General features: G+C 44.6%; 2 protein-coding genes across 4 annotated transcripts in view; both read right to left on the bottom strand.

The window, feature by feature from the left end:
- Window positions 1-403: 403 nt before the first annotated feature.
- CYP46A1 (cytochrome P450 family 46 subfamily A member 1) lies at window positions 404-17,328 on the bottom strand. 3 transcript variants are annotated; one of them, XM_068160097.1, is made up of 15 exons: window positions 17,047-17,328; window positions 13,671-13,748; window positions 13,317-13,398; window positions 12,741-12,814; window positions 11,991-12,077; window positions 11,176-11,314; window positions 10,472-10,582; window positions 9,509-9,665; window positions 9,103-9,165; window positions 6,608-6,680; window positions 6,035-6,119; window positions 4,066-4,176; window positions 3,730-3,818; window positions 2,817-2,883; window positions 404-1,960 (listed from the first exon to the last, which is right to left on the bottom strand). In XM_068160097.1, exons 1-15 carry the CDS (start codon window positions 17,172-17,174, stop codon window positions 1,799-1,801), a joined length of 1,506 nt encoding a protein of 501 aa, XP_068016198.1. In that variant the 5' UTR covers window positions 17,175-17,328; the 3' UTR covers window positions 404-1,798. The 3 variants fall into 3 exon arrangements, with proteins under 3 accessions (XP_068016198.1, XP_068016199.1, XP_068016200.1); XM_068160098.1 differs by lacking the exons at window positions 13,317-13,398; window positions 17,047-17,328; XM_068160099.1 differs by lacking the exons at window positions 13,671-13,748; window positions 17,047-17,328 and having other exon boundaries at window positions 13,258-13,346.
- Window positions 17,329-19,312: 1,984 nt separating this feature from the next.
- Window positions 19,313-23,468, bottom strand: part of HHIPL1 (HHIP like 1) — a 31,510-nt gene continuing 27,354 nt past the window's right edge. The window contains exon 10 of the transcript XR_010989944.1: window positions 19,313-19,408. The gene's annotated coding sequence lies outside the window, so the exon portion shown is untranslated. The remainder of the gene's footprint in view (window positions 19,409-23,468) is intronic.

The raw sequence follows: 23,468 nt of genomic DNA, 5'->3' as shown, positions 1-23,468 counted from the left end.
GAAGGAAGTACCAGTCTCAGGCAAGTGAGGTATGACAAAACTCACTGCACAGTTTTAACATGCCACTGCTCCTCTTGAGCCCTCCTTGGAGGTCGCCATCCCCGCTGCAGAGGTAGCTGAGGGGAACACCTGCTTATGTGACTAATTTGTAGAGCAAAGTGGAGAGCCAGCATTGTTGCGTCTTGCATCTCTGCAACACAGTTTACCAGCATGACTGACAAACTGTATGCTGTTCACAGCTTCCCTCACCACTCCCTACACTGCTGAGATACTTCCCTCCCTTTATCATACTCAGGCATCAGCATTTTGTTATGCCACCAGCACACCTAACCTGACTGGCATCAACCAGCCTGCTACCAACCACATCAACTCCTAGGAGCACACAACCAACTGGAGTCCTCCATTTTCCCAATCATGTTTTATTAATGTCCAGGAAGATATAATCAGATCTCCAGCACAAGAGATTGCAGAGCTGGTCTACCAACTGCTGGACTAAATCTTCTGCAGCAATACTAGTATTGATACCTCTGGGTATAAGTTATATTAATATACCATATAATATTGCTTATGTTACCAAAAGCCACATCCACCTTATTGGTCTGTTATCCCACTGCTGCACTCAGATGGTGCACAACAGCAGCAGAACCAGGGAAAGCTCTGGGACATTACTCTTCTGGTGTGAAACCATTATGGGAACTTGACAGTGTGCAAACCAGGTACTTGTCACTTTAATTCAAAAAGCAGCATGAAATGTCTTGAAATTCCTCTGGTTTAGGGCCTAAACTCTGGATACTAGGTACGCATTTATTTCTAGAAGGTGGCATTTTCATACAATCATTTTTTTTCATTAGTAGAGCCAGGCTGCTTGCAGTGAGAAATTTTGGCACAGCTACAGAAAAGTGGGTGAAGGACCTTCTCCTGCCTCTGGCTCAAGCTTCACGTATGTCTCTTCAACAGCAATATCATTTTAAGCAGTGTTTGGTTCCAGACACTTACTTCCTGCCCTGCTGTACCTACCAGATCATCTGGTCTAAGCGCTCACGTAGTATTATGATGAGCCAGATGGGGAAAATGAACCAGGTTAAAAGGAACCCAGAAAGGTTCCCCCCCAAAAAAAAAACAAACCACCATCTCAGCAGAATGAGCACAGGGTATGGGAAAGGACAGGAGGAAGTAGGAAAGCCTCTTTCTACAGCATAGATTTGGAATGTACACTGAAAAATATTGAAAGTAGGAGATACTGAAGAAAAAGGAGGCAGAAGCAACAGGGGAAAGCAGTAGCCACAGTTTGTTTCAGATTGTGCCTATGAATCATTCTTCTCATTTAGAGAAAGAATAGGAAAATTGCTTTGTTCAAGAGAATAGCTCTAAACTTCTTTTTCCAAATCCATCCCAAATCTTGAGCTCTGTTACAAAACTCCCCAAACACGGGGTTACTTAGACTATTTTGTGTTGTAAGTGAAGCTAGTGCAAGCTATCAGCTGGGATTTGAGTGTAAGTTTGGGTGGAGCTTCAGAGATACTCCAGTGAAAAGATATTAGTCTCCAAGTCTGGTCAGAACCAAATAGTCCACCAGGAAAATAATAGGCTTTGCAATTCCAGGAACGCTTCTGGATCAAAGATGCTCAAACATATTTACAATGACTCTCTTAAGGCTTTCCTCAGTAAAGAAGGTTATGAAAAATTTAACTCTGGTAATCCTCTGAAGGGCCCTTCAAAATCTAACCTGTGATTATTGTGAAGCTCTTAAAACAACAGAAGAAATGCCACCACCATGTCATGTTCCTTTCCTGAGTAGTCACTCCTGACAGCCTCTTGCAGGGCTCCTTGGCTTTAATTTACACAATACTCCATCTAGTGGCCTAATGGTTCCAGCATCCAAGAGCTTAAAACTCTGCCCTGGTACCAGCTGGAATTCAAACCTCTGCAATAGTTTTGCCATCACCACTTTTGCCTCCATCTGTTAAGAAGAAAATAAAATCATTGTTAGTGACAGTAAATACAGCTTGGACTGCAGCTACTTAAAGTCAGTGCATTACATCATGCTGCTTCATCCCTATAGGGATTAAGAAGTTCAATGTTCCTTTCAGTGCAGCTAGTTGAGTTTGGGCAGCCAGAACAGAGTTACCTGGGGCTTGCTGGGTTTGAAGACAACTGACATGCACTTAAATAGGTCTTGTGTTTATGCTTTAATGTTTTGGAAATCAGAGAGTAAAACTCAGCACTCTAACCTGAAGATTTTGAGCATTGGTGCTTACATGATTCATAGCACAGACCCAAAGAGCTGGCCTCCTACTGTCCTTCTGAAATGCTTTTTGTCATGCTCATATATTTCATTAAATTGTTCCTTCCATCCACACAGTCCCCTCCTCACCTTCTCAGTGTGAGTTCTGGCTTGTGCTCTGCCAGCTGGTGTTTTCCTTGCCTTGACTCTGCCAGCTGCAGCCATGCATACACGCTGTGTGTTTGACCTTGTCTGGCAAAGGGATGTTGACTGTGATTGCCATCTAGGGGTTTGGATTCAAGCAGGATGACCCACGACAGTTCAGAGAAAGAGCAAATGTGCTGCTCCCTCCCCTCCAGACACCTTGTCTGCATGTGTGCATGGGTGACATGGGGCCAGTTTGCAGTCTGTTCATGTGATAGCATTTGAAACGCATATCTTATTGTGGGCATGGCAGGAATCTTCCGTCTAGTGGGGAAGAGGGTCAGTGCACCATCAGTGTGGCCTCTGGTTCCACCCACCAGCCATGGCTAGTACACATTGAGCTGGCCTAGTGCTCACTGAGGAAGCACTGTTCCAGGCCTCTGCTTACCTGTGCAAATATCTGCCCAATGCAGGATCGGGGGCCCAGGGAGAATGGAAAATAGCAGTAATATGGCCTGCAAAAGAAAAACATTCAAAATTGTCACTCTGACAGCTTGATTGTAAAGAAACAAGGAAATATTTCATCACAGCAGCACAAAAAAGGTTGTAAGTGCCACCTTATCTAGCTGACTTTTTAAGACAATCTCCAAAGTAACGTTTTTATATGACTCTACTCGAAGATGCATGCACACCTTACTTCAAAGCTGAATGTCAAGCATACTCTTGATTCTCTTAAGCTCATCATGAGGATGTAATGATCCACCCAATTATTGCTCCCTTGCAAAATTCTGCACCATGTAAACAAGGAACATTTAGTTCAGGAGATCAGACTAACCCTGGCTGAAGTAAAATCCCTGACTCACAAAATAGTTAGATGTCGGGTTCAGCATCAACTGTTTAGGTCACTGGTCCTTTATACTGTTACTTCCATCTACTGATTAGACTTAGGCTGCCTGCTGCCTACCCATGTGGCTCAACAGCACCTTCTGTCCCTCAGACTCTTGTCCCATCTCTTATGTGGAGACACTTCAACCATCCATGGACCAGGGCTGCCATGTATTAAATGTTTGTATTGCACTAAGGAAAATATTCAACCTGGTTTTGGCCCAAAGCTTTTGCCTCAATATAAACATTAAATAATGTTACTATATTGGTTTTTTTTTTGCAAGGTATCAGGTGGACAAAAAAAACCTTCTGAACAAAAGCTGCACGTGACTGCTCTCTGCATTTGAATAAAGACTTAGCATTACACATATCGAAGTGGAAAAACAGTTTTTCATCTACTTTTTTCCCCTTGAAATCTCTTCCTATAATGGCTCCTTGTTACATATTTAGTAACTTGAGAGTAAGAAGAAACTTACTTAGGTGCATCTTTGCTAAATCGGTCTGGATTGAAAGTGAGGGGATCCTTGAAAAACTTTTCCATTCTTCCCATAATGTAAGTGCTGAACTGTCAAGAAACAGTTTATCTGTGTTAGGAGCAACACATTGAAAATGCCTCTTCACTGTCACCGGTACAAAACCATAACCACCTTTCGCTCCCCAGACAAAACTCATCCAGAGTCCCAACTCATACCCCAATTTTGACTGCAATTTCAGACAAGTCAGTAGAAATATGACCACAGAGGATTCTGTCCCTCTGACACACTTGGATCAACGTCAACAGCTAAGACCCACTGCTGGTGGATGGGACTCACAACGAGTGTCGTCTTGGCGGGAATTCTGACACTGTTGACAACGTGATCCTTCTCCAGCCAGCGAACGGTCCCGGGGACAGGCGGGTACAGCCGCAGTGATTCTTTCAAAACCTGCATCCATTGAAAGCACAAAAGATTAGTTAATTAATAGAATGTAGGAAGCAGAAATAAAGTTAATTACCTCCCTATGGCCTTTTGCTTTGGTCAAATGGGAGCTTTTGACTTGTGGAACTGATGCTAGTGCATCTGCCTTGGACTCCTGTGGGCAAAATATATGGCTAAGTCAGCTCCTGCAGGTTTGGCTCTCTTTTACACCTGCTAAGATAGAGAGAATAAGAAGCATTAACCACAAGAGACTGCAGGCACTGAACAGATCTAACACTTCAAGTCAGGTCAACAAGTAAGTGAAAAAAGTACTGGGAGGCAAATTCCAAAGGAATATCTAAGAGTGAAGTATCATGTCCCCAGTGAGCTCTCCTCAGTGATGGCTGTCATGAGGATGAGTGCTTGCTCCCACCTCCTTCCCACTCTCACCACTGTGCTCCCACTCCTGCCTTTGTCCTGCTTCTGCTGCTTGGGGAACTGAGCCAGGTCAGAGCACGAAAATGACAAAAAACAACCTGGCAAAGGAAAATGAATAGGGAATAGTGAGAAAAAGTGAAATAAGACCATTTCTTTCAGTGGCAGTGAGCTGTAAGAATGGCTTACTTCATCAAAGTGAAACCTAATGAACAGTGCACATTAGCATTGCACTGCAAATGCAATTAATGGTGTGTATGCACAAGTGGATTAACGAAAAAGAAGTAAAGACAAAAGGATTCAGAATTGCCCAAGTGACAGGAAAGGAGTCCTGTGGTCTCTCATGCGTCAGTGATTGACTAGTTCTGACCAAGGGTTACTGTTGATTTTGGTTGTACAAGCTTGTTCTGTTAAATAAATGGTCTGCTTTGACAGGCTTTCATGTGACCTGTCTTAAAATTGAAAGGCTTAGATACCTCAACCTAATTGGAGAGCTATAATTGTGATAGTGTTTGTAGAAGCCTAATGAAACCTGCTATCTTTGTAATTACACAGAGATGCATTTTCCTTATAGGAAATACACCTTTCAAATCTATTCACTATCAAAGCACAGTGATTTGTGGGATGGGATACGGCAAATGTGTACAACATGAGCAGCAGCCATGGCAGGGCAGTTTAAGAGAACAGCAATCACAACAGACTACTAAAAGCAGAGGGAAAGTTAAGAAGACATTTAAGCCAGGACTGTGATGCAGACTCTCCTGAGGGCTGTTGGTGTCCCCCACCTTGTAAAGAAGGATATGAACCACAAACACTGGCAAGCAGCCAAGCCCTGGCTTTGCAGTTCATTACCAAGTGGCACCTCTATACGCAAGATCTCTTTTAAGACCAAACTCTCCTTTCCCCCCTCTCTCAAAGTGACTCAAGAGCATTTCAAGACTGAATAATAAAAAACCAGAAATTACAAAACCTTGCCATTATTTTTGGATGTCCTCAAACTCTGATGAGTTTATGGTGCATGGTGAGATCATAGCTGGAAATGCTTTAGTGAAACAAAAATAGAGCTGTGAGTTTGGGAAGTGTGTAGGATTCACACATGGGTTTGGCTCGAAGTTGCAAACCCTTCTTAAAATACAGCTATGGTTTTAGCTCGAACAGGTGGGAGTTAAGCAACTTTGCTCCCGCTCCCAGTTCGGTAATAATTAAAGCAAGCACTGAAAGAATCATGTGGGATTTTGGAAAGAAATTCAAGGAACATCTCTTCCAGTAAGGCTGGGCTGCTGCAAACAGGTCACAACACCTGCTGACTGACTCTCTGGGGACAAACACTGCCACAATTAAATAACTGTGTTGCTTTTACTACATTAGAAATGTGGGGTCCCTCTTGGCAGCCCCATAAGATGGCAGAAGTGCTACCAAACAGCCAACACTCCAAACACTCCAACAGTACCTGTGATAAGTATGTGAGCTTGCCAAGATCCTCATAGTCAATTTCTCTTTTGGCACCAAGAACTTCATCTACTTCAGCTTGAAGCCTGCAGTGAAATTAAAAAATGTTAGTTGCAGACACCCATTTCTTGCTAGACAAGTTGACAAATTAAGTTTTTTATTTTTCAGACACTGAGTTGGACTTTGACTCCCACCCTCAGGCAAAATGCCTACTGATTCCCAGCCAGCCTGCCTAAACTTGTGCCTTTTTATCAGGATGGAGCAACGCGCATACAGTGCAGCTAAATCAGGCAGGACTCAGGACCAGCTTTTTATAAAGGCTTTAAAAAAAGTGATACTTAGATGAAATTAAAGTAACTCATCTTGATGATCTTGAAGGTCTCTTCCAGCCTGATTTATTCTATTCTATTCATCTTGAGCTTTTTTTAAAATCTGAATATATTTGGACTACAGAACTCTTTGGAAAGGAGAATAGAATTTACTGGAAATTTATCCTAGCTTTTTATTAATCCGCATTATTAAGTTCACCTTGAAATTATCAGCAAGCTGAGTTTACAAATTGCAGTGCACATACCTTTCTAGTATTTCAGGATGCTGAGCCAGTGCCATGATGGTAAATGACAACTGATTAGCAGTGGTTTCATGACCTAACATCACCAAAAAAAAAAAATTGGTTTAAAGGTTAGTATGACGTAATAACATGATACAAAGATGGTCTACTAGTGTGACAGTGAACAGGAAACTTTAGACACCAGGCCCTGAATATTCAGTTTCAACTGTGCTAGAAATTAAAAGAAATACTAAAGAAGATGCAATTTCTACATAAGAAACTTTCAAGACTGACAAGAACAAGACATAGCTGGCAAAGATATAAGCTGTCTTGCTCAACTGAAAGCTGCATACAGCACCTACTGGCTATGAGCTCCCCAACAGAAAGGCCAGGGAGGTTCAACAGTTGCTTTGTCATATTATGAAACACACAGAGTTCTGCTGAGAAGCAAGGATTTACTGGTTTTGGGGGAAAACAGAGCTTCTAACCATCTTTCTTTGAAATATCTACTTTGTGTGGATAGTTTATTTTTTTTTCATTGATATGTATTACTTTTTTAGCATGACAGAAAACAGACTTCTGCAAAGATGTATTTATTGCAGTAACATCTTTCATGAAAAAAACCCAGTTTTGACCTCACCTTAGCAATCTAAATCCTTCTGACTTACAAGATCAATCTTTCCACGTTACTTACCTCCTTTATCTCAGCTCCTGCTATTTCTAATAGGTTTAACAATGTTCCTCTCCTACCATGTACTGACAAACACTCTTAAGGCAATATTGACATTTAATCATGTGGGTGAGATGACATGAAGACCCAAGGACTATGTTAAAGATGATTTCAGTGGGGTTTAGCAGGTTCTAGGGGGAAGGGCCAAAACCACAGGAGCAATGTCGATTCACCCCAGTGGGCAGTGCCGCCCTCTGCACTGCACGTTGGAAACCACTGGCTGTTGATATGCCTGAACAAGAATACCATAGAATTAATCTAGGAGAACACTAAGATCTCTTCAGATCTTGCCCAGCTGGTACTACACCAGTGTAATACTGCTATCTTCAACCAAATGACTCCTGGTTACAGTAGTGTACTGGGTTACACTCATCCTGGGGGAGGGCTGCGAGAGCCCTGCTTCCCCAGGGGACAAAAGAAACCTAATCCAGGTGAACAGACAGGGGCTTGGTCCCCCGGGTCAAAGGTAGTCTATTCCACCCCACCTTCCCGTCCAGAAAGCCTATAAAAAGGAAGACGCTGCAGCCTTTTGCTCCTGCCTTGCCTATTTGAAAGGACCAACAGCTGCTGCCAGCCTGCTGGTTCTGCCACGTGGTCGGGCCTGATCTCCCTGCCACATCCGTGCTTCTCTAAAGGACTGAAATCCACATACATCAAGGGAGATACAAAGCCATCCAAATTTGGTTTTGTATATTCTCCTATTCATCCTTATTCCTTACCCTTGTAAATCCTCCCTGTTACTGCTATATATATATATTTTGTTAAAAAACTTTACTTCTCCTACTTCCAAATGGACTCCAGATTATTTTTTGGTAGATTTATCTCCTTCTCTTTTCCCCTACCCCTTTTTTCTTCTCTCCTTTTTCCTTATCGGGGCAGGGGGAGGGAGTTCTTGGGGTTTTGCTACCATCTGAGCTCTTAAACCACTACAATATTTTGGCACTCCAACATGGAGTTTGAAAAATATTTTATTTGAAAAGTAATACTTTGTTTGGGAAGAAAGGGTTGGAAATAGAAATGTTAATTTTGAAGACTCTAATGTTCCAAGCTTTTGCATGGGTTTTTGGCTGGATCTTTTGGACCCATATCTATAATAACTTATTATGTGGTTTGGTTAATGATAGAGATGCTGCTTGACTGGATAAAATGCAGTTCGGCATGTACCTCTTCAATTCTATGAAGTTCACTGGCAGTGATAACTTCTCTGACATAGAGATTTTTTCTGAAGCAGACTATGAAACTAACTGTATAGATTAAAATGTCTTTGAGGGAAAATTGCACTATATAACGGTATGTTCTGTATTTTTTAATGTAATCCTTATAGTGGCATTCACTCTGGCCATGTGGGGAGGTGGAGGTGCTAACCCGTTAAGAACTCTGCAAAGGAACAATGGATGCAATGCATCTTTTGTAAGCTCTGATCGCCGAGGGATGGGGCACTGTGAACACTGTAAGCACTGTCTAAACAGGGACACAGAGTGAGAGGTCGGGTTGTAATGAGTGCTGCCCAGCGACAAGGGCCGTCAGCTCTCAGCCTCAGCCCCAGACACAAGGGTTTGCCTCCTCACTGGCAGTTGCCCACTTAATCCCTGATGCTCCCGCCCACATAGTTCCTCTAGCACCTGTCACCACACACCGGAAAAAGATGCAAAAATCATCTCCAAACACGGATGGTGAGGAAGGCATGTCAGCAGGACCCAGCACAAGTAGCAGCACACTGGGTGAACAAGGACTTTAATTGTAACCCTATAGATGCTCCCACATATCTGAGCATTAAATTGCTACCAACCTGCAACAAAGAAAGTGATGAAATTATCCACAATGTTTTCATCATCTCTAGTTTCCTCCAGAGCTGTCAAAAGAGAAAATGAGATTAGAAAACATCACCATTCCCCAGCTGGAACAGCCAAAATACTCTGCCTTGTTTTGCTATTTTTTCTGAGATGGCACCAGGAAGGGATGCTAAGCCAACAACTCAGCGGTGACTTGTGACCATTATTTGATCCAACACAAGGAAACAGAGAATTTTGTTGATGTGTGTGGGTTAAACCATCACAACTATCTTCAATACAAAAAACCCCCAAACCACAACATTAGAGTAGGATAAAAGTTCAGATGCCCAAAACAACCCTTTCCTGAATCTCATGGCAAAACATGCAATAGGGAAAGTCACTCAAATAACAATGCAACCCTACCATCTCCTTTCAGTATCTGTGTAAGAATATCCACTGTGGCTTCCTTCCCGTTCTGGATGGCCTCTCTCCTCTGGTCAATACACTTCTTCCCGACACATCGCAACAGTCTCACGCTCTCCTTGACCTCCTTTACCAGCTTCTGTTTCCCTGGCATGTACTGAACACAGAATTTCTTCAGTCATTTTATTCTTTTTGCTGGTAAAAAGCACTGCAGTGTTATTTTTCAGTTGAGCACCTTGTTTTCGGCTAAATGGCATTTGTCACAAAAACATCTGCTCTCCACAAAATAAAGTGAATGTCCCTAAGGTCAAGGAATTGGGCTGAAATGAGAAATATTTCAATCTGTGCATAATGAAATTCTGCTTTGTCAGAGGTGATATTTTGGTCACTTGAGCAAAATTCCTCACCTCTCCATGAAAATAAACTGCAGCTTGCAGTACAGAAACACACCTCTGGGCCCAAAAATGGAAACAGGCGCTCTTGAAGTCTGAATTATAACTTCCATGAGAAACTGTGGAATGATTTTAAAGTTAAATATTTCATACTACACCCATCATTGCCTAGTATATGAATTTGGGTAGCGTTTGTTTTTCAGTGTTTTTGGTTTTTCTTTGTGGTAAGAATGTTCACATTTCTTTCAGCTCAAGTGAAGGCTGCCAAACCTTCTAGGACAAATGGCAAAAGAAAATAATCTCAATTTCTGCACTGATGGGTGTGGAAGTGTTAAACCTGCAGAGAGAAAGAGGTGAAGAAAAGACAGAAAGCAAGCATTAAATGTTAATTTTGCAACTGTTCTAAATCACTAATGAACTTTATCTTGATGCACAATGGAGGGAAAGAGGTACTGATGACTGTTTCCCCATCACATATGGGCCTTGCAGAGCTCCAGCCCACTAACTTGCACAGGAGCAGCTTCTCCAGCTGGATGAGAGTTAAGAGGACCAAAGCGAGGAGCATACAGACCTGTATGAAGGGGATGCGTGCCTTGGTCATTCCCTCCAAAGCCAGAGTCACGGCACGAGGGAAAGGTGTCTGGTCATCACTCAGTGCATGCAATTCCAAGCCAAAAGCTACCTATGGAGAGAAAAAAAAAGCAACTTGCTGCATCCTCCTGAATCCCTGGAGCTGGGGTGAAAGAGAAGGACAGCCGTGCACCACTGACATCCCCTAAAAATACCTCAAACTAGATCCTGCCTTGCAGGAGGCTGTGAAGGAAGGGTAATAGCTACATTATGCTTCCTCCTTATTTATTTGGGATTAATAACTTACTATTACTCTCCACTCATCCCAAACCATTTTGCATAAAGGCAAAGCAACCATAAGGTAGACTTCATGCTGACATATAATGGTAGTAATACAACATTCACACATGAAAGAGCACTGGTATACTCCTTTTGGCACAGAGGGGTGGGAAGTATGAGGCTGTAAGGGCTTTTGCAATGGGTTGCCATCCTGCAGACCACACTTGAGCTGTGCAGATCACTCCTTAACTGCTCCTTTCTATGGCTCAGCCCAAATGGAAATAGGACAGTAAGTCCTTCATCTCTTCTGACACTGCTGGGCTAATGGTCTTGTTCCCTAGGTCTACCTCCTGATGCTGTTGGTACCTGTTACTTCCACTCCTTCCTGCCATTTGCAGAGGAAACAAGAAAGCAGACAGGTGGTACCTTTGCAATGATATCCATAGTCACCCGGTTCATCATCGTCAGCATGCTAAACTCTGTTTTTCCATCTGCCTTTTCCTCTAGCTTCTCCATCAGCTCCTCTGCTTTTTCATTAATAGTTCCCATCAGACCAATCAGATAGCTGAACAATCAATAAAAATGCATGATAGCAGCTCAGGAGAGGACATCTTTGCTCAGGCAGAATGACCATCGTTATTTTACATAGAAAACTGTGTATATATATATTTTTTTTTTACATTTACAATAAATTTGCCTTAATACTTTAAAAAGTGATCAGATAAGATGAGCTAAATTTTTCTTACAGCAGCCATGCTCTATTTTACCATGTAAACAACGGCTGCTGAGATGAAAGGCTTGGGCCTATGCATGCCTAAGCAAACTAGCTTTATCTTCAGATCCCAACTGCAACACATCAAGGCATACACAAACAAAGCAGACCAACCTCCTGCTTATCAATCACACCATATCTCCCACAGAGAATCACTCAAGCAAATGATAAGGGTTGCCCACACCAAATCCCTGAGGTCTGTTTTCTGACAGCATAAGGCGCCCATCACCACGCTCCTAGATACACAGTCTTGGGACCTTTCTGCCTTCACTGATGGGTGTTATGGCCCCACAGGAAGTCTGGTCATATTATACTTGACATGGAAGTGGTGCACTGGACTCAATGTTATAATGTGATATTGGCACTAAATGGGCTTTTTCTAAGTATCAAATAATGGCTCAATGAAGGACAGAATAATGAAAATACAGTAGAAATAACAGCTATCTCATTTCAGAGAGATTTGCCTTACGTTCGGCTGAAAGCTGGATCCATGATCTTCCGCTGCTTGTGCCAATGCTCATAGTTGCAAACAGTTGCCAAACCATTCCCTAGAAACCTTGCATTTAGGAAAACAAAGAAAGGAAAAAAATTCAGCAAGGGAGCCAGCTGAACCCTGTTTAGTCAGAAGATAACTCCTCCAAATCTACTTTTTTTTTCACCACATGTAGGAAGTACTGCGCTGCTTCGATTACCCAGTTGCTGCATCAATGTGGACAATGATTGAACTGCAAATATGTTTTGCCTGATAGGTGTGGAATTCTGAGTCCAGTAAGATGCTGGTTCATTACAGCTGTTATGCAATTAATTAATATAATAACTGAAATATTATATTTTTAAACCTTCAGGCTAACAGAGAAAAATCCCCCTTTTTGCTATTAAATTTAGGAGCTTTAAACACTCATGTATTGAGGAATAATTCAGTGCTCTAAAACCTAAGTGAGAAGTTTTATGATGATCTTGAGCAAACTAATCTGAGACTAAGCATCCACATATGGGAGAAAAAAGGGATCATCAAGGTCAGAAAAAAAAAAAAAAAGACCACAACCCAACTGGGAATACATTTGACTTGGCACAATTTAATACATATTTGCTGCCCACAAATGTCCAGGATTAACCATTAATTCTCACACTTAGGAAAATCACCTGAGTCAAAGTAAGTGTTGTCATTCATCTTTTACTTATATTCAAATCACAGTGGCTTCAGATGGGTTTCACCTACCTCTCACCAAATATGTTGAAGATACGACCATACACCAGCCGATCCTTTGGGTACTGTGGTGACATCAAGAACTCCTAAAATCAAATTTCAGGTCAGTGAATACTGAGTCAATCTGTTTCTCAGAAAACATAAAAAGCCACTCACACATTTGCTCTTTTCCTCCTGTAGAAATAGTCTGAAGACTAGATGAATTATTTGGTGTGCCCCGAATCCCCAGTTCCCGTCTGCTGACTAGTTTTGAATGCCTCTAACACTTTTTGCCCAATGACCTGAAATCTCACTCTGCAGTTATTACAAAGATTCAGAAGAAGAAATTCAGTCCCTTGTGCCTTGCACATTTGAGATATTAAGCTACTGCAGAGAGCCTGCTTTTCAGAAGTGGTACATGCTTTTTCTACCTGCTCTTTAAATAAATGCAACAAAGTCAGTCAACTGATCAGGAAAGAAAACAAATCAGGTGAGCTGTTCTTCAGGCACAGGCTAGCTGTACCACACTGCCCTGAACATCAGGCACTACCTCTCTTTCTGGAAGGATGGGCTGATCCCCACTGTCGATCCTGCTTTATTTTGCAATACCTTCACTCCTTCAGGACTCAGAATCATTACTGAGACTCTGTGAAAGGCATTAAGCCGTACAACAGGTCCAAATTTCTCTGCCCTAGGAGAAGGGAGGGGAAAAAATAAGAGAGTGAATTATCATACAAACCACCAACATGTAAAAGTTCAGAACTAATAATCCCGAAAGACCAAAACAGGATGTACTGGGAACTACTGGAGTGTTCAGTGAATAAAAACATTAAGAGAAAGATCAGTGCTCTGTCTCTAGCTCCTCTGAATGATGCAAAGAAATGTTGTTCAGGGCCTGTGTCTTGATTTCCCAATTTGTGCCACAAGACTACCCCCTTTGGTATTACTCATGTGTCAACTTACCATTGCAGAAAGAGATCATGCATAAACTCCTGTTTCTTTAGCATCCTCCACAAGATCGGCAGATGTCCAAATAAAAAGCTACAGAAAATGAAGGTTGAGTGTCATGAGGATGTCAACACAAACATTTTGTACAAAGTGCAATCATTGTTGTTCAGTCATGCAATACGAGTCTTGGTCATGTTTTTTTTCCTCCTTGGAAGGAAAAGAGAAAAACAACACCTAGCTATGCCAATGTTCACCTCTCATGTGGGTAAACTAGGAACCACAGTCAGGCTGGTGCACTCCTAGAGCCAGGAAGACCTGTACAGAGACTTATGACATCTTTTTGGACTGCTGCATTACACAAGATGTTTGGACCTCTGTGGGAGCTCACACAGAACTGCTTTGCTCTTTGCCCAGCTGACTTCTGGGCAACCTGATCTAGTTGAGGATGCCCCTCCTTAATGCAGAGTGTGTTGGACTAGATGACTTTTGGATGACCCTTCCAACCCAGACAATTCTATGATTCTATAACTGAATCTCAACTGTTAACCCTTCAAACAAAATAGTTGTATTAAAAAGTTAGAGATCAATTCCTTCCTTTGGCTGCGAGTGGCAAGTTCCCACCAGTTCTGTATACATCTGAAGGAAAATCTGGCCAAACTCCTCTCTGAATCAAGCAAGCTGCACTTGAGATCTGTTTTCCATTTGAGAGACAGCCAGCCACACTATCATCTTTTTCAGTATAAATAAACTATAGGGGAAAAAAACCCAACACAACAGGTTCTTATTTTATTTCTGTTGGAACAAGGAAATACTTAAAATAACAAGTACTACACAAAGTTATCCAACATCTACAGAAAGTTTTAAGCCTTCACTTGACTCATCCATTTTAACTGGACTCCCTAAAGGTGTGAAAGCCCCAAACACAACAGATGAGTAATTTGTTAGCAAAAGTTCTAAACCCCATTCTATCTGTACTGCATGAGACAAGGTCCCACTCATGGCACCTCCTGTGTGACACAAAAATCCTCAGAGACACTCTCCACCCCCCATGCCATCAGCACTCAAGCCAGATGTTACGGCAGGCCTAAAACATTCAATCTGCTAATGAGAAGTCCCAGTTACTTACTACACACCATGAAAAAAAACAAGTAAGGGCTTGGTTTGGCATATATCACTATGTGATGTTATCTGAAAACATGTATTTGCAAAGAGAGACATTTTCCCTACTTTTTGCTCTTAGATCTTTAATATGTAGCAAAACTTTGAAGGAACAACCTTTTTTCTTCACATGTGATTCATTCATTGGCTAAAAATGACATAAAGCCACTGGGACTCACTTTTCCAGCCTGTCCTTCATGAGCCTCTTTTAGAGCTGTGCTGTGTTAGTTCTGATAAAACAAATCAGCCCATTAAATCAAGGGCATTAACGCAATCTTGTCATCAGGCAGACGTAAGATGTTAGACAAAGCCTGAGGTTTTGGTAACAATCTGTTGTACTTGGATCCTAAAATAAGGTTTCCTTAAACTTTTATCAAGGGCAAATGAAAAGTCATGCATCTGGGGCAGAATGACACCTTGAAAGGATACAGGCTGCGGATTGACTAGAGAGCAAATCTGCTGATCGCAACATGGGGGCTAGTCCCAGTGAGCAGCAAGCGGGACACAGCCTTTTCTTCTACTGTTGTTCTTCTCCAGTTTACCAGCTACAGTCTCAGCTGAGAAGTACTTATATTTGGATGAATCCCATTTCAAAGTAACTTGGGTTGGCAAGAATTTCTGGAGGCCACCAGTCTACTCCCCTGCTCCCAAGTCAGTCAACATCAGAGCTACGGTACATGGCTCAGGGCTTCACCTAGTCACCTATGCCAGTGAACTGGGTATTCTCACAGTGAACATTTTTTACTTGACTCCTAACCAGGACTTGAGACACATCGCCCTTTGTCCTTCACTTTGCAACTACAAGGAGCGTCTGGCTCCATCTTCTCATAACCACCCACCAGGCAGCTGAAAGCAGCCACCGGATCCCCTCCACCTCTCAGCAGACACTTCTTCATCCAAAGCAAGCACAGCTCTCAGCCTCCTAGGTACCCTCTGCTGGATTCACCCCAGCCTGTCAGTTTCTGTCCTGTGCTGTGAAGGTCACCACCACACACAGCACTAGGCTTTGACTTTTTTTGGGGTTTATATGTAACTTTTCCGAGCTGTTAAGTATTAGATTTTCCTTATCTTGGACATTTAGGAGAGGAAGTGTTTGTGCAATAGGTACGGAAAGAGGAGTTTTGGACTGTCCCTGGCAATTTGTGTGAGGTGCTGTGGGTTTGTGTGATGTACAAGCTTCCACCTAGATATACCAGTACCAGAAACTTTCCTGGGAAAGACCCTAGGCTGATCACCAACATCAAGCCTCAAACCTTGAAGAGACAGAAAACCAACCACAGGGTTCCCCTAGTTGCTGTTACTCTAGGCAGTTACCCAACACTTCAAAATGAACCCAAGTAAAAGCAAGTACAGGTATGACAAGACCTATCCTCTCATTAATCTTAGTATTTGACCTTGATTACACAACCAGGCTGAAACTTGGGTGTTCAGCAGCCAAGCTCAGTGTCCCTGCAAGAGAGAGTTTGTGTAAGGAAGTGCTGGTGTGGTTTCTCTTCCCAGGGCAAGTTATAGAGGGTATGTACAGCCAAAGGTGAGGTGGAACGGGAAGCCCACACACTCCTTTGTGACAGTGCTGCCATTCCCTTGCTGGCAGCTTTCTCACTGCCCTTTATCATTTATGACATGTTTTTATATATGTATGGTCTTGTTTTTTGTTTTTTTTTTTTTTAAGCAGAAACCAAGCACCCAGCTCATGAGGGAGAGCAGGGAAGGTGGCTGGTAGAGTTAGCACTAACGTGTCTCTTGGAACTGTTCAGGACGGCAGGCTGTGCTGGTCCAGTGCAGAGAGGCCTTTCTGCACAGCTAGCGCCGCCTATCGTACTCTTTGGCATCGTAAGCAAACACACAGCTTAGGTGGGCAACTCCAAACCACTTGTTTCATGCTGCTGTGGCCACCTGGCGCGAAGCTGGAGAGATGTTGGACAGCACGTCCCACCCCGGCAGCCCAAGCCAGCCAGGCTGCCTGACCTCGCTAGTGCCCTTGTCCGTATCAGCAACGTCCTGGCCCGGGTCCTGCAGAGGTACAGGCTGGAGTGTTTCTTTTCTGTTTTGACATTTTCTCACGTCTCCTGCCTGGCAAGGAGAGCGGCCGGGATGCAAGGCCCACCGCTGTCCGGCCACGGGAACGCGCGTCGCGACCAGTGACCGCGGTGGGAATCCATCCGCAGGCGCCTGAAACAGCCGCTCCGGTTCCCTGTCTCATTACCCCAACCCTGCCTGGCCTGCCCCTTACCTCTCCCGCGGGGCGCCGGGGATGTGGTCATACTTGACGTGGATGTATTTCACATAGCAGCAGTAGAGGCCGCAGGCCAGGAAGGAGAGGCCCAGCAAGAGGCCGCCCACAACCCCCAGCGCCTCCATTGCAGCTAGGCAGGCCAGGAGAGTCCCCGGCTGTGGAGAAAGCGCAGGCGGGGCCGGCCCCGCTTAAAGAGCCCGGCGGCAGCGAACCGGGCGTGGGGGATGTGGCTTCGCTGTCAGTACGAGCACGGCGACGAGGGGGCACTGGCAGGAGTGTGTCTGTGTACGTATTCCTGGTTGGAGGCGGTGCTTGTGGAGGTGCGGAAGGGGATTGCACCTTCTTGTGCTTGTTTGCAGAACCGTGACGGTTCTCAGACAAACTAGGTTTTGGAAGGCAGGGAAGGCAGAGGCTCTGTGTTGACCTTTAACTGCTTAAAATACACGATGCGGGGGGAATATACTGTTGACGCCTGTAGGAATCAATAAATGAAGATTTTCAGAGCAGCCTGCTTTGCAGACAGTGTTATACAATGGTCTCATTCATCACCCAGACCTGGGAATGAGAGGTGATACAGTTTTACTCAAAACAGGTAATCTGAAGCTGACTGCCACAAATTCTGTAAGGATCAAAACACACAAGGGACCAAGTCATAAAATGGTAGAACTTAATTTCTGGTAAATGAAAAGCAATGCATGGGAAAAGAAACTATGTGCATACATCCAACCCAGTTATATTAATTAAGTGGTGGCACCTGTTCAAGAAACATCAACTTAATACTTTGTACAGACCAAAGAAGCAAGCAAAGCACAGGCAGTGATTAGAAATGAGCAAAACGAGATGCCTGACTGTATTAGTATATAGAGGATTCTGTAACTGGAGCACACCCACTGTGTACAAATGCTACATGTGCTCTTCTTCCCAGCTCAGGAGAGATGTAAAAATAGAGGCAGAAGAGATCAGGCGTCAAAACTGGAGAAAGTAGGACTAAGGCAAGTTATGACAGGGGTCTGCAAAAGTATAAGTGGTTTGGATACAAATAGGGCCAAAGTAATCATTCCTTCAAGAACAATGAGGCACCCACTGAAGTGATCCAGCAGCACGTCTAGAAGAGGAAGGTATTTTTCACAATAAATTGTTAGATAGAGGAAGAAATTGCAACAAGCTGTTGTGGAGGCTAAATCTGCTCACAGGGAGCCAAAGAAAGTGATGGAGGTCCCTTCCCCATGCTGCAGCCACTGCCTGCTGGATCTTGTGCCCACTCCATTCCTTCAAAGGTTGCTCACCACACATACAGGGTGGCAGACGCTCCTCTCCACCTTCCTCACAGATTTGACTGCAGCAGGAGAAGGAGAAGCAGGACACCCTATTGCACTTTGAAGATAAGCAACACATCACCTGCCTGTCAGGCTTTCACATGTCCATTCACACACTCTTACTCCACACAAGTTTTACTTAACCATCTAGACACAGGATACTAAACTACCTGGATTTTTATCATGTCTTTTTTTGCTTCCTGTGGTTCTCTGACATTTCTCCGCAGCATATGAGGACTTTTTATCCCTGCCATTTCCAATGGGTTGCCTTTCCCCTGCTCCCCTCCCACAGCAGATCCCATATGGCTGTGCCTCTCTGCAGCGTGCAGGAAAGGATGTAACTCATGGAACCCCCTGTTTTTGTCCATCTGATGCAGCAGTTATTTGCCAGGCACCTCCAACAGTCAGATTATTTTGGTTTCCAAATGGAAGCAATGACTGCTAAAAGGCAAAAATCTGCAAGTTTTCTTTGGTTTTCTTGTGCCATTTCTGTTCACGTTTGAGACTAGCGGATCAGAGAGAGCAGAAAATGCTATTAAAGCAACAACAGCATATGTTGGTATGAGGTGAGAGATTTTTATCTCTATTACATATTTGTTTCAAATTGTCAATAATTTTGAATGGTCTGTTAATGACAGAGAGGCAGCATAAAGTCAATGGTAAAGGGGAATTTAAGGAGCAGCTGTAGCAGCCATGATTCTGTGTCTTATTTATGTGGCTTTCCTTTGTGGAATGCATCCACATATCTCTCACTAGCAACTTAATGGCTAACACTACTGGGCAACTTCAGCTAAGTATGCCATGGAAATACAGGTCACAAAATGCTTGAGAACCAGGCAGATGAAAGAAGCTGCATTGGCTTTATAATGTGGGCTAGGCAAAAGAAATATTTGGTATTGCAGACCTTAGAGGGTGACAGGGATTTTCTTTTGAAGTCCCCAGAAACTGGCACTTCTCCTGGCAGGCATGGCCAAAACTTGCCCATGTTTGTGTTTCTTGGCGTGGACACAGCAGAAGTTGGATGCTGTCAGCCCAGTGAGTCTCTGTGGAAGCAGAAGGATCAGTGACTTGTCATTAGGCTGTGAAATCTATGGAAGCCTGTTAGAACTCCTGGGCTTTTCCTTTTGGGTAGACATCATGCTCAGCAGAGCAGAGGAAGGACACCTGATGTACCCTATGAGAACAAATACACCTGATCACTTCATTTATGGACTCCTAGTCCACAGGTGAGCAAGGCTGCTTCACTGGGCACACTTGGTAGCCAGCATCACTTTTCTGGCTTCACATTACAGAGCAGAAGGTTTTTGTGGTAATGCCACATCACAACCTCAGAGAAACACTAAGTTTCACAGTATCACAGTATCACAGTATCACAGTATCACCCAGGTTGGAAAGGACCTCGAGGATCATCGAGTCCAACCTGACACCGCAGACCCCATGACTAGACCATGGCACCAAGTGCCACGTCCAATCTCCCCTTGAACGCCTCCAGGGTCGATGACTCAACCACCTCCCTGGGTAACCCATTCCAATGCCGAATGACTCGCTCGGTGAAGAACTTCCTCCTCACCTCGAGTCTGAACCTCCCCTGGCGCAGCTTGAGACTGTGTCCCCTTGTTCTGGTGCTGGTTGCCTGGGAGAAGAGGCCAACTCCCTCCTGGCTACAACCACCCTTCAGGTAGTTGTAGAGGGCAATAAGGTCACCCCTGAGCCTCCTCTTCTCCAGGCTAAACAATCCCAGCTCCCTCAGCCTCTCCTCATAGGGCTTGTGTTCAAGGCCTCTCACCAGCCTTGTTGCCCTTCTCTGGACACGCTCAAGTGTCTCAATGTCCTTCTTAAACTGAGGAGCCCAGAACTGGACACAGTACTCAAGGTGCGGCCTAACCAGAGCAGAGTACAGGGGCACTATGACCTCCCTGCTCCTGCTGGCCACACTATTCCTAATGCAGGCCAGAATGCTATTGGCCCTCCTGGCCACCTGAGCACACTGCTGGCTCATATTCAGGTGGCTGTCGATCAGCACACCCAGGTCCCTCTCTGTCTGGGAGCTCTCCAGCCACTCCGACCCCAGCCTATAGCTCTGCATGGGATTGCCATAGCCAAAGTGCAGCACTCGGCACTTGGACTTGTTGAAAGCCATCCCATTGGACTCTGCCCATCTTTCCAGTCGGTCGAGGTCCCTCTGCAGAGCCTTTCTACCCTCTAATTGACTAACATCTGCCCCTAACTTTGTGTCATCTGCAAACTTGCTGATGACTGACTCTACCCCTTCATCCAGATCATCAACGAATATGTTGAAGAGGACAGGGCCCAGCACTGATCCCTGGGGGACACCACTGGTGACTGGCCTCCAGCTGGATGCGGCACCGTTCACGACCACTCTCTGGGCCCGGCCCTCCAGCCAGTTCCTAACCCAGCACAGAGTGTAGTGGTCCAATCCACAGGCTGACAGCTTAGTCAGCAGTTTGCTGTGGGGGACGGTGTCAAAGGCCTTGCTGAAGTCTAGGTAGACCACATCCACAGGCCTCCCCACATCCACCAGGCGGGTCACCTGATCATAGAAAGAGATCAGGTTGGAGAGGCAGGATCTGCCCTTCCTGAATCCATGTTGGCTGGACCTGAGCCCTTGGCCATCCTTCAGGTGCGCAGTTATTGCTGCCAGGATAATCTGCTCCATCACTTTCCCTGGCACTGAGGTCAGGCTGACTGGCCTGTAGTTTCCAGGTTCCTCCATCCGACCCTTCTTGTGGATGGGGACCACGTTGGCCAGTTTCCAGTCATCTGGGACCTCACCAGTGAGCCAGGACTGGAGGAAAATGATGGAGAGTGGCCTAGCTAGCACATCCGCCAGCTCTCTCAGCACCCTAGGATGGATCCCATCTGGTCCCATGGACTTGTGGATATCCAAGTGGCTCAGCAGGTCCCGAACTAACTCCTCATGGATTTCCAGGGTATTACTCTGCTCCCCGACCCCAACGCCCAGCTCCGGAGACCACTCGTCCTGAACTCCTGCCTTGCTGTTAAACATTGAGGTAAAGAAGGTGTTCAGGACCTCAGCTTTATCCTCATCCTCAGTAACTGTGTTCCCCTCCAGGTCCACTAGGGAGTTCAGGTTCTTCCTGCCCTTCTTATTGTTAATATATTTATAAAAATGCTTTTTATTATCTTTGACTGAGGTGGCCAGCTTCAGTTCCAGCTGGGCCTTAGCCTCCCTAATTTTATTCCTACATAATCTAACAGCTTCCTTGAACATACCTCGAGAAGCCTTCCCCTCCTTCCAAAGGTGATACAGCCTCCTCTTCCCCCTTAAATCCTCCAGGAGCTGCTTGCTCATCCAGGCTGGTCGCCTTCCCCGCCGGCTTGCCTTCCGGCACATGGGAACCGCCAATTCCTGTGCCTTCAAGAGCTCCTGTTTGAAGTAGGTCCAACCCTCCTGAACCCCTTGGTTCATGAGGGCTGGTACCCAGGGGACTTTGCAGACAAGTTTTTTAAATAGGCTGAAGTTCGCCCTTCGGAAGTCCAAGGTGGAGGTTCTGTTGGTGCTCCTCCCAATCTCCCTGCATATTGAAAACTTCACTATCTCGTGGTCACTGCACCCTAGGCAGCCTCCCACGATCACATCTCCCACCAGCCCTTCCCTATTGCAGAACAGCAGGTCAAGCAGAGCCTGTCCCCTGGTAGGCTCGCTTAACAGCTGTGTCAGGAAGCAGTCCTCCATTCGCTCCAGGAATCTTCTGGACTGCCTCCTCCCTGCTGAATTAAGTTCCCAGCAGATATCTGGGAGGTTGAAGTCACCAACAAGGACAAGATCAGATGATCTTGAGACAGCCTCCAGTTGCTTGTAGAACAACTCATCAGCCGCCTCATCCTGGTTGGGTGGTCTGTAACAGATTCCAATCAGGATGTCAGACTTGTTAGGTTGTCCTCTGATTTTGACCCACAGGCTCTCAACTACCTCATCTTCCACCACAAGTTGTGTGGCAGAGATTGACTCTCTAATATACAGAGCCACCCCTCCTCCTCTTCTCCCTCGCCTGTCCCTCCTAAAGAGCCTGTAACCCCCCATTGTAGCACTCCAATCGTGGGTGCTGTCCCACCAAGTTTCTGAGATGGCGACTACATCATAGTCGCCCTGATGGATTAGGACCTCCAACTCCTCTTGCTTGTTGCCCAGGCTGCGTGCATTGGTGTACATGCATCGCAGCTGGGTTCCTGACTTCTCAACTGACCCTACCTTGCGCCCTACTCTTACCTCTGCAGAGGGACCGATTGCCTCACCCACCCCCTTCAGACCTAGTTTAAAGCCCTCCTAATGAGCCCTGCCAACTCCAGTGCCAGGACTCTTTTACCCCTTCTAGATAGATGCACCCCATCAGGACCCAGCAGGTCAGGTGCAGTGAAAGTTGCCCCGTGGTCACAGAACCCAAAGTTCTGCCGCTGGCACCATCCCCTGAGCCAATTGTTGATGGTGTGGGTTCTCCCATTCCTCTCAGTGTACACCCCTGACACTGAAGGAATTGAGCAGAACACCACTTGAGCTCCTGCCCCATCAATCAATTGTCCATCAATCAATCAATCAATCAATCAATCAAGTTGTGATAACTGTCAAATGGCATAAGTTAGAAACCATTTCAGTATGGAAAAAAAGCTGGTGGTCTATTTTAAAATATTGTTTGGAACACTGTTACCTTTAATCTTAACATGGATATTTCTAGAACTGATAATTCCTTCTTTAGTTTTAAATAATTTCAACAGCCCTGGAATGTTTTTCCCTTCTGATTCGAGAACATATGCATTCACACACTCCTTGGTTTGTTGGTTTGGTTTTGTTGTTATTTGTGGGGATTTTTTTCAATATGGAAATTATGTTGTCATTACATTCTCAAAAACAAACAGTATTATCTAGCTACTGTTTCTGTTTATCTTAAATGAAACTAGATTATTTGTATTCATTTATTACTGCCTGTTAAGACTGGAGTTTTATAACCTCTTAATTTGGGGGGGGGGGGGAATGAAGAAAAAATTTAAAAAAGCTAACCTTCCTTCCCAGTTGGTCAGACAATATATATCATCATCTCATGATACATATACCCACCAAAGGGA

The sequence above is a fragment of the Melanerpes formicivorus genome, unplaced genomic scaffold, assembly GCF_026170545.1.
Source record: "Melanerpes formicivorus ecotype bairdi unplaced genomic scaffold, bMelFor1.0.p_v2 SCAF_48, whole genome shotgun sequence".
Taxonomy (NCBI): domain Eukaryota; kingdom Metazoa; phylum Chordata; class Aves; order Piciformes; family Picidae; genus Melanerpes; species Melanerpes formicivorus.
The sequence above is the reverse complement of the archived record's forward strand: the minus strand, read 5'-3'. Positions and strand labels throughout refer to the sequence as shown.